The 10,369-nt window shown below is 38.4% G+C and overlaps 1 protein-coding gene across 1 annotated transcript; it reads left to right on the forward strand.

Annotated features, from left to right (window-relative positions):
• Nucleotides 1–2,474: 2,474 nt before the first annotated feature.
• On the forward strand, nt 2,475–4,735 carry ZNF770 (zinc finger protein 770). The gene has a single exon (XM_010222634.2). It carries the CDS (start codon nt 2,615–2,617, stop codon nt 4,718–4,720), a length of 2,106 nt encoding a protein of 701 aa, XP_010220936.2. The 5' UTR covers nt 2,475–2,614; the 3' UTR covers nt 4,721–4,735.
• Nucleotides 4,736–10,369: the final 5,634 nt, after the last annotated feature.

The following is a 10,369-nucleotide window of genomic DNA, read 5'->3' on the forward strand; positions in this document are numbered from 1 at the left end:
TGAAAGTAGTTTCAATTTAATATTAAATAGGACCCAGTTCACAAGCCAAATCTTTATCACATAAGAAAGTACATTTTTTCTGACTCTAATGAGGACCAGCCTGTGTAGTTCTAGGATTGGTAGCAGAAGATATTCCTGGCTTGTCTTTTCCTTTTTGATCTTTAACAGTAGTGTGTTTATTCCATAGGGATGCAGGGCACAGATCACCCTGAAATAGATGTGGAGAGGTCTGGCCTTAGTAAATAGGATTTGAAAATATATTTGGGCCACACAGTAACATCCATCTTAGCTGTGTTGTCCCTCTGCGTCCCAGGGTTTAGTTCACCCCACCCTTCAGTCTTTCACAGGCCGTAGCAAAAAGTAGGACTCTGTGTGGGACACTTTGTGCCACCGAGCATTTTTCTCATTCAGCGGATAGAATCTTTAATAAATTCATAAGCTAAATGTCGCATCCCTTTTATAAATGTCACAGCTGTCTCTCACTTAGGGCTTTTTTCTTCGTGCGTCACTGCGATGTTTGAGCACTTTTCTGATGTATAAATTACAACTGTATGACAGTACATGCGCTGGAGTTCTTAAAATTTTACAGCACTACTTTCTCAGGTTTTCAATCCTTCACCTTCCTCGTGAAGAGTGCCTTGAACCAGAGCTTTGAAAGAAGTTCCAGCATCAGTTTACTCTTTCCGTGGAGCTTAAGAAGCTCGATTCACCTGATGTCCTCAGTCTTGTGTGTTGTGTCCGTGTTATGCTGTTGAATTTCAACATAATTTGCATTAAAGTGTAGTAGCCTTTTAGTCTTTGAAATGACTTAGAGTGGGCTTTTCCTTTTCAGATGTTTCTCCCTAAATTTTTATTAATGAGGGATGTTAACCCTCTGGCAGAGCTTTCAGAGACACTTTTTTTTTCTTTTTTTAATTATTGTTATGCCAGTAGCTAGAACGAATCCATGACTTGTGGTATCAAATCATAATTAATAAATTATAGTTAGAAATAATCTATTGTGTATCTCAAAGTTATTACAAGTCCCGATTATTAACTCATTTTAAAATTTGCTTCCCTATCCACCTTTATTAAAAAGGGGAAATACTGTAGAGGTATTTTTGTTCTTATTATTCTTGGAATACTTGATTTGTTTTAGGTGCTGCAATTCAATGTGACCAATTGAAAGTATTCCAGAGAAGATGAAAAAGAGCTTTATTATTTTTTTCCCCCAGAAAAGAAGACTTAAAAGCAAAAGTTAGAAAATCAGAATTACATTGCTTTAAAAAATAAGGGTGGAAGAAAGAAAGGAGACTTTGAATTCGTATGGCTGTTACAGAGAACATCCTTCAGTGATTTCCCATGTGCACAGGGTATAAAGGACAGAAAAAGCAGCTTTCTATCCAAGTTTCAGGCGAGTACAAGGAAAAGCTTCAAAGCCTTGGACCAGGAAGCCTAGTGATGTTGAAAAATAAAAAGAAATTGCTCCTCAGCAACATTTTAGAATTTGTCTACATCTGAGTTGGCCTCGCAGTGGAAAGCTTGGACTAAATGGTTGCTGGAGGTCCTTGTTTTGCTGTTCCGGTGGGTACTTAAATAACGTTGGGAGTAATTGAGAGCATGGAGAAGTCTTTTCTGTTGTTTGCAAACTCGCCTGCCTAAGCGTGCTCTGACTTGAAAATTCCTGGAAACATAAACCCAACTGTTTCATGATCTTGCGGTATTGATATTGCATTCATTATGGTGATTCAAAATACCACCGTTACTCTATATCATTTCATTTGCGCTGGCTGAAGAGCGTCCGCGTCGGCGGGGGGCACGGTGCAGAAGGCCCCGCTCAGCTGTGCTCAGTGAACACACCAGGCGCTCCCTCCTTACCGGTGGTACCGTCTTCATTCTGGTGATGGCTCGTGGCTACTGTCTCTTGCTCTGACTGGTTCTGGCATTTGCCATTTTGAGATAAAGGCAAAAATAATTATGTTATTGTTTCTTCGGTATATGGTTGAAAGAAAGATATGGAAATGTGAATTGTAATTCTTAGTAGTTAGTTTCTGTCTAAAGTTAGTTTTCACTTCTCACAAACACAGTTATTTCTGACGTCCAAGAATCGCTTTCTCTCATCTTCATAAATATTTTATATGGAAATTAAAATTACTGTGGTGGGGAGAAGAATGTTACAATAAGTATGTTTTTAAAGAGCGTGCTTTACTTGTAAATAAAATATTAGAATGTTCCTGTGGTTTGTATGATTTGGAGGTGACATGCAGGATTAAAAAAATCTGCATTGTAGACATCCCTTCAGGAAAATGTGCATGGTATGTTTCCATCTCATGTAACATAATAAGTGATTATGTTCTTAGTAAGAAGTATTTTAAGCTAAGTTAAATTAAACATATTCTAAATCAGATGTGTTTGGTCTCTTAGATAGAAAGCAAGATAAACTTGGGCAATTACGTATTAATGTAGGCTAAAATATTTTCTTTCCTGTTCTAGGGAGCTGTGGGATTTAAGAGCTTTTCTTCTAAGAAAGTCTGCTGCTTCTACAGCCTTCCATCGTAGCGTGGAATTGATGATTTCCCTTGAAATACTTACCTGAAGATACTGACCACAGGAAAGGTGTAATTGTTCATAAAAAATGTTAAAAGTTCAGCAGCGCGTGACAGCAAAGAGGATGCCCAGGAAAAGACCGTACATTTGTGACACCTGCTATAAACAGTTTGAAACTCCATCAAAATTAGCTAGGCATTATCTGATACATACTGGTCAGAAGCCATTTGAATGTCACGTATGCCATAAAACTTTCAGACAGCTAGTCCATCTGGACAGGCACCAGTTAACCCACAAGCTGCCTTTTAAGTGCATTGTTTGTCATAGAAACTTCAAAAACTTAATCACATTTTTTAAACATCAGCAGCTTCATAATGAAAATTACCAGAACGATATCAAGCAAGCAGAAGAATCTGTGGATTCAAAGCAAGGTAAGGGCTTTTGTGGCGTATTTCAATGTTCCGTGTGCTGGAATTCTTTTACGACTGAGGAGAGGTGGATGCTCCATCAGTGCCCAAAGGCAGATCATCTACGTAGCACCAGAAGGAGAAAGAAAACTCACCCTTGTGAGTCATGTAACAAGACATTTCCATCAAGATCTAAGCTACAAAGACACTTTCTTATTCACACTGGCCAGAAACCGTTTAAATGTTCTTCGTGTGGTAAATCTTTCAGACAGTCAACACACTTAAAAATCCATCAGCTCACGCACACGAAAGAAAGGCCTTTTCGGTGTTGTTTTTGTCAGAAGGGGTTTAAAATACAGAGCGAACTCATCAAGCACAAACAGCTCCATGCCAGAAATAAGACTTTCCCCAATATTACATACAAAGCAAAGAATCCTAGTCATTCCAGACCCCAGGTCTCACTGGAAGGAGAGAGGCGTAGTTTGGAGGATGCTGCGTCCCGAGAGAATGACCCGCGTTACGCTCACTCTATTTATGTTGTGCCCTACCAGTGCTCCACGTGTGAGCAGTGCTTTGAAACAGAACGGGTTCTAAATTTGCACAAATGTTTTTGTCTGAGTAATGACAAAAGTTCAAGTAAGGGTCCAGCAGCTTGCAGCCGCAAGGTCAGCATAAAAAATAAAATTATGGTGAAGCTGAAGTGTGCGGGAGAAAGGACATCAAATTCCTCTCTGCCTGACAGAAAAAGAATTAGACCGAGTCATTTGAAAAGTCGTGACTTGATTGCAGCGAGAGATCAGTGTTCTGATCAGAATGCTTCCACTAAACCTTTCAAGGATTGCCACAGTAAGCTTGCCATGCACAAGGTGCTTAGCAGCAAGAGAAGAAGAGCGGTCCCTTTGTCGTCACCTTGGCAAGAGGCCCTGCACCCTCCCGAGTTAGGGAGCAATGCTGAAGGCCGGCGTGTGGGGGAAGGAATGTTCAACATGGATGATTCAGTGCGTAAGGAAGGTGACAATTTTTATGGTTCATCACATGATGGTTTCTTTGATAATCCAGAAATACTTCACTATGCTTTTTCAACTCCTACTAAAAATATACGTAAGAGACACAAAGTGTGCAAATGTGACAGATGTGAAAAAATCTTCCCTTCTTCATCCAAACTTCAAAGGCATTATCTTACACACACGGGACAGAAGCCCTTTGGCTGTAATGTTTGTGGGAAGACGTTTAGACAGTCAGCTCACTTAAAGCGACATCAGCTCACCCATACTGAAAAGAGACTCCGTAAAAGCCCCGTTTTCCAGGTGAGATGTGAAAATCTGAACAAACTTTTCAATCATCAGGGAAATCATGTTGAGTTTAAGTCTCCTCAGCCTGTGAGTTTTTCTCAGAGACCTTCACAGGTGTCTGGCTTCCAGGATTTCGAGCTGGCTCAGTCAAAACAAGGAGCTGAAATCAAAGTTGAAACGGAGCGTGGGGACTTTGTTCTTGATAGCAGCAGTGGAAACACGCAGCCCTGTTTGCGCAGCAAATCGCTGGAAGCAAAGCAAAGCTACTACACTTGTTGTTATGATTTTCCCGAAAGTACAGAAAAAAGTAAAGTTATGAAGAAGTTATATTATTGCAGTCTTTGTTCTAAAGCTTTTAAATCACCTTCTAAGCTTGAAAGACATTATCTAATGCATGCTGGACAAAAGCCATTTGAATGTTCAGTTTGTGGTAAAAATTTTAGACAGGGCTCACATTTGAAAAGGCATCATCTTACTCACTTCAAAAAGAGCTAAAAAATCAGCTGAGTAGGATAGCAACCAACAGAGACTGTTTTTTTTTTATCAAAAATGGATAGAGTTTCATTAAGTTACATATGTAAAACTTTGGTTACATAATTACTAGAAGGCTTCTATTGACTGAAATGCATTCTCTCGTATGGTACAGATGACCTGATGAAAAGTTCTTTTACAGTCTTTAGAACTGTCCACTTGATGTAATTTGTGATGCACCTGAGAATAGCAAGGTAACAAAAGAGCATTTTGCGTTTCTTTCCTTCACGGTGAGTTTATAAATGCATGTTGTTCCTGCATTATTAGTGTTGCAGCAACTGGCGGCGCCCCCCAAGGCAGGTATTTAAAACGTGATCCCTCTTCCTGTCTAGTATTTTATGGCGGTACACTGTCCAATGACACTTATCAGAAAGTGAAGATAAAAAGGTAATTCCCAGCTTCCAGAAAAATGATCCTTTCACTTTCTTCCGCCTTCCTATGTGTTGCAGACAAAAGCACTTGCTTTGTTTAGCTCATGCTTATGATAGAGTACACTAGTACAGAATTACTAAAGTTTATGATCAATTCATTCTTTCACCACTTTGCTATTTCTGCTTCTTAATATAATTGCTGCCTTTTGTGGATTTTTGGACAGGTCACAAAATACTGAAGAGTATTTTTCTGCAAGAGGATAAGAAATTAACATTAGTATTATTGCACACACTCACTGTCCGTTTATGGAGCACTGGTCTGCTTTCCTTCTAGTGTACATTTTGCATCAGTTACTGAAACATTCTCTAAGATGGGATAACTCTGACACACAGTTTTACCAGGAAGTCTTATTCGCATTACACTAAATATAAGAAACTGAAAATGGCATTTAGGTCATATTAGTTTGTATTAAGAAAAACTGTAGGTATGTTTACTTTCTGGTAAGAAGGGAGCTTTTCCTATTGTGCCCCTGGGGGTGGCAAAAGCAATAAATTCAGTGGAACTTTGTTCATTTTGAGTAAGAAATTTTTCTTTTCCTGTGAGAAGAAAAAAAAAAACTTTTAGTATGTTCTCTACTGTTGGCAACTTTTGAGTTGTTTTTAATTCTGTCTAAATTAACATAGCTGTGAGAAACATGGCATTATTTTCACTATTTAAATAGATCCCTATTTATTTAAGTAAACCGTTTTTGACATTTTAACTTTTTGAACTGATTTATCTAGGTTTTGTTGTGGCATAAACTCTGTAGTATTTGGTATAAATGAAGTGACAGTTGAAGGGATTTCTTGAATTTTATTTTCATACATGTGATTCTTTCCCATCTTCAGAGAGATTAAAAACAGGCAAGATACTTGGAAACAGTCTGTAGTTACTGTGATCTTTGTACGATAGGCTAATTGAGTATCTTTAAGATTGACTGTAGCTCATACACTGAGATTTTTTTCTCCCTATGTGAATTGTTTCATATTGAAAGACAGAACAATGTATAAAATGTTTTGAAGGTGTACTGTAGAGCTCTTTTAACATACTTGTAATAAACTATTTATATTGTACTTTTATTGTACACTTAATGTGCAAAGTAGTTTTGAAACTACATTCAATGTGCAGAAGAGTTGAAGACTAGCTCTCAAAATAACTAACACTTTGCATGGTAGAAGAAATAGAATTTTTTTTTCCATTTTTTTGCTATAAAAATAAAATATGTTTAAAGAGAATAAGATCCTTTCTTTCTTAAGGGGTTGCTTCTGAGGGAGGAATGGACGTAAGTGGGAAGTATTGCTCTCTGATTTATCTGGAAAGAGCAGCTCCATGGGACTCCCTGGGATTTGAGAAGGGCAACAAGGGTAATTTTGTTTATCTGACACTGCTCCTGTACTGATGTTTCCTGGGGAATTTTAGTGTAAACCAGCTAAAAAAGGGTGAAGAGTGTTCTAAGGGCTAGGGGAAAAAAAAATAAGTTTCAAAACTTGTCTCTTGAAGTCACAGTAAAATTCTCCAAACACCTTTGAGAATTTGAGCTCAAGTGAATTTCCTGACATTAACAAGACTTAAATAACACTTGGTGTTGTTCTTTATTTGTAGCGTAAGAGTTGTGGATTTTTGAAGTGCAAGTTTTAACCTGGTTAGGTTTTGATGAGATGCATCTGAGAGGCATTATAAGGAAAACTGGAGTTTCCTTACCGAAGTGACTTTTATGTTACCATACACATTTTTTTTTCCAGGTTGAACATATGAATTGTATTTCTTTATGTAATGATTTCTTCATGTAATCATTAATTATGTCAAGCAGATTTTAAATAGCACTAGCTTCTGGGTTTTTCTTTCTTTTTTTTTTTTATTAAAAGTTTGCATCTTGAGAGTTCATGCAAGTGAAGGATTAATGAAAGTTGTAAGGGCAAGAAATCACACAGGAAGACTCAGCTATTTCCTTGTTTGGAAGTCTGCAGTTCCAGCATGACAGTATCATGGTGTCTTTCTGAGTTACCACAAAATTTTGAATGTGTTTAACTTACGTACTCAATTTCTTTCCTGTTTCCTGGGTCTGCTAATGTATGACATGATTCTGCCAAGCACCTGACTTCTAATCTGTATGTGCTCATTCTCATTTTTTTCCTATTCACTAGAATTTCCCTATTCCTTCTGTTGTACCTCATCCTAATTAGTATGGATCTGTGATGCCCGCACATGATTTATGGAGCGTCATGGAGCTGTTTTGCACATGTGCTGCCGTTGCAAAACCCCAAGCCAAAAACACCCCCTGTTTCTCTCCCTGATGCTGGGGAGTGTGAGGAGCGAAAGCTGTGGGGCTCTACATGAGAAGGGTGGATAATGAGGCAGAATAGCGTGTGGAGAACGTGAGTGGGGCTTCAAATAACATGAGGGGAATGTGCGTCTTTAAAGACGTGTACGTGAAAGAGGTCTGCGGCCCGTGTGTGGGCCTGAGGGAAAGCAGAACTGGAGGCCCCGTGCCTCAGTGAGAGCCACGAGGGCCAGTGCGTGAGGATGTGGGGAGCTGGCCGCACGTCAGCTGCGGCCTGTCCTTCACCGAACGTGTTTGGGTGTTTGGGGTAGTGAGAGCATCTGGAAAGCGGCCATCCAGCCTTGCCTCTGCCTGGTTCTCCGGATGTGGCACTGGAATGAGCCCTACTGACGTAGTGAGGGAGGGGGACGCAGGGAATCACGGTGCCACAAATCTATTCATAAGCTAAAAAAAGACAACCACGTTCAGGCGCTGTTTCTCATTTATATGGTTAATTGACTTGATTGAATTCCTACAGAAATCAAGGAATCATTCTAGTGTGCCAATCTGCATTACTTTATTGGTATCCATTTTAGTTCTTAGTAAGTGTTTGGGAAACTAGCTAGCTGAGGTACAGAACCTCTGATGTTGTCCTCAATTTGTATTTTATTTTGATTTCAAGACAGGATCATGAAAATCCAGTCGAGCAGGGAGCTTACTACTTGTGACAGTACAGTCCTATTAAACTGAGCAGAAATCTGCTAGGCCAGCTCAGGTGTTTCAGTCAATCTGAAGTTATTTTTTAAACTTAAAACACATTATGATTTTTTTCATGACACTGAAAGCGACCCTGGATTAGTATCTTGGCAACCTAGTTTGCTGTAATCTATTTTATATTTTATCCTCTGTGTTTAATAATAGCAGCTATTAACACAGTGATCATAAAATCATAAGAATTCCCTCAGGCAACCCGTAACACATCAGATAGTGCAATTAGCACAAGAGAAATATTTATTTGCCAATGAGCTTAATTACTTAGTTTTTGTCACAGTAGTTCTTTTTTTTTTTTCCAATAAGAGAAACTGTTAAAAGCTAAGAAAAGTATTTTTCAGTATTGCCCTGGTATCAACTTTGCTGTTTTCAGGTGAAGGTACTGATAAATGCCATTTTGTTCTCCCTTAAAATCCTGCCATATTAATGGCACTGACTACCCAAAGCCTACAAAATGCAGGTGAAGGCAAAGATGAAAGCGGTAGGTGGGTATCTGCTCAGAAACCCTATGGATAGCCACAAGACAACTGGCAACAGCTCTCAGCATCTCAGAATTTTTATGCTGTAATTTATGCTGGTAAGTTTTATGCTGTGCACTAAACAAGCTTTCATCTCTCTCTGCAACCTGTATTTTTTTTTTCTACATTGTGAGAAAGATGTGCTCGAATATTTACTTTTCCAATGATTCTGCAAATAAACTCAACTTTTCCTAACACTTCTCGTGCTGGCACCAGCAGAAGGGAAATGCTGACTTGCCTCAGCATCTCATTTCAGCAATGAAGGCCTCATGTTCCTCCATAAAACAGAATTATCTCAAGAGACTTTTTTTTTTGGTGAGAGATTGATGCTGTTGATTTTGTAGTTTGCAGAGGACAATGCTGAACCCTTCACATCAAGTGGTATAATTTTATTCATATTTTGATTGTCTAAGGCACCTCAAAGTTCCTTCAACCAGGATGGTAGGAAAGTGCATCGGAATTGCTTACTGACTTCAGGTGCTCTTTAAGGTGTAAATCTTCCCTAAAAACAAAGGTCGACCCTCTGATGCCAGGACTATTTAAGAAAGATGGCCTTGCTTATCTTTTGATGCTGGATGTCATTCTGTCAGTGAAAAATATTATGGCTTACAATACAGAGTTTAGGATTCAGGAGAAAGCAAATGTTAAGGCAAAAAAAGATTAGCTGCTTGCTTGTTATTACAGACAGATGCTGAAGAAAATGTCATGGACACCTTTTAGCAAGAGCTGGGAGAAAAATATGGATGCTAGTTTAGAATTTCCTTCAGTTCACTATTCTAGTTCACTATTATACAATAAGTTATAAAGGGTAAATCTGTTAAGACTGAATGTTGTTCTAAAAACTAGACCCTCTCCTTAGTTTTGACGTAGTTCTTGCACAATGTTAAGCAAAATATATGATGAAGGCTTACTGCAGTTTGTTACTGTGTTTGTTCCTCTTCTTTGGGGTACCAGCTTAACACCTTTCCTGTGACTTGTAGTTGTACCATCTTCTTACAGCTTCAGCTCAATTCAGGGAATCCTACACTGGGATTTAGCATATACTGCAAAGCTCTGCATGTAAATTTAAGCAGCTATCATCCAGGTTTTTCCCCCACCATAAGCTCTTTCTCAGTCCTCTCCCAGTAAAATGGGGACAATACCACCATGCTACAGATTTTGTGAAAATGTTAATATTTGTATAGCATTCAGCTAATATAGCTAATATTTTCCTTGAGAAAAGATCAAAGGAAATCAGTAATTCAGAACAGCACTTGAATGGCATAAGATATATAGAGCTGCACACTTAACAAGGAGGAGCTCATTAACTGAAAACTCTCTGATGATGTCCTGTCATTTAGAGTAATATAATGCATATTCACAAATCAAAACAAATTGAAAATGCTCTGGAAACTTTTTGTGTTTGACGCTTCTTGAAGTGTGCATACTTTGCAACTATAATTGTTTTGAATGTAGTTTTATGTGAGTAATTATTCCACTAAAAGCTTAAATTTATGAGGTCTTATCTTTGGACATTTGAGCTTATGGGTAACCCGTTATATAAATAACTAAATCAAAGCCATATTATTTTGAAAGGTCAATATGAAATATTATTATAGCATTTTTTTGGTACTATGGCAACTGAACAGTTTTTTCTACTCACACACTGTGTAA

Source organism: Tinamus guttatus, unplaced genomic scaffold, assembly GCF_059628265.1.
Source record: "Tinamus guttatus ecotype Peru unplaced genomic scaffold, ASM5962826v1 Tinamus_guttatus_pri_ptg000327l, whole genome shotgun sequence".
In the NCBI taxonomy this organism is placed as follows: domain Eukaryota; kingdom Metazoa; phylum Chordata; class Aves; order Tinamiformes; family Tinamidae; genus Tinamus; species Tinamus guttatus.

What these genes read in the sequence shown, in the direction of transcription:
- ZNF770 (XM_010222634.2), top strand. Translation starts at nt 2,615, where the DNA reads ATGTTAAAAGTTCAGCAGCGCGTGACAGCAAAGAGGATGCCCAGGAAA.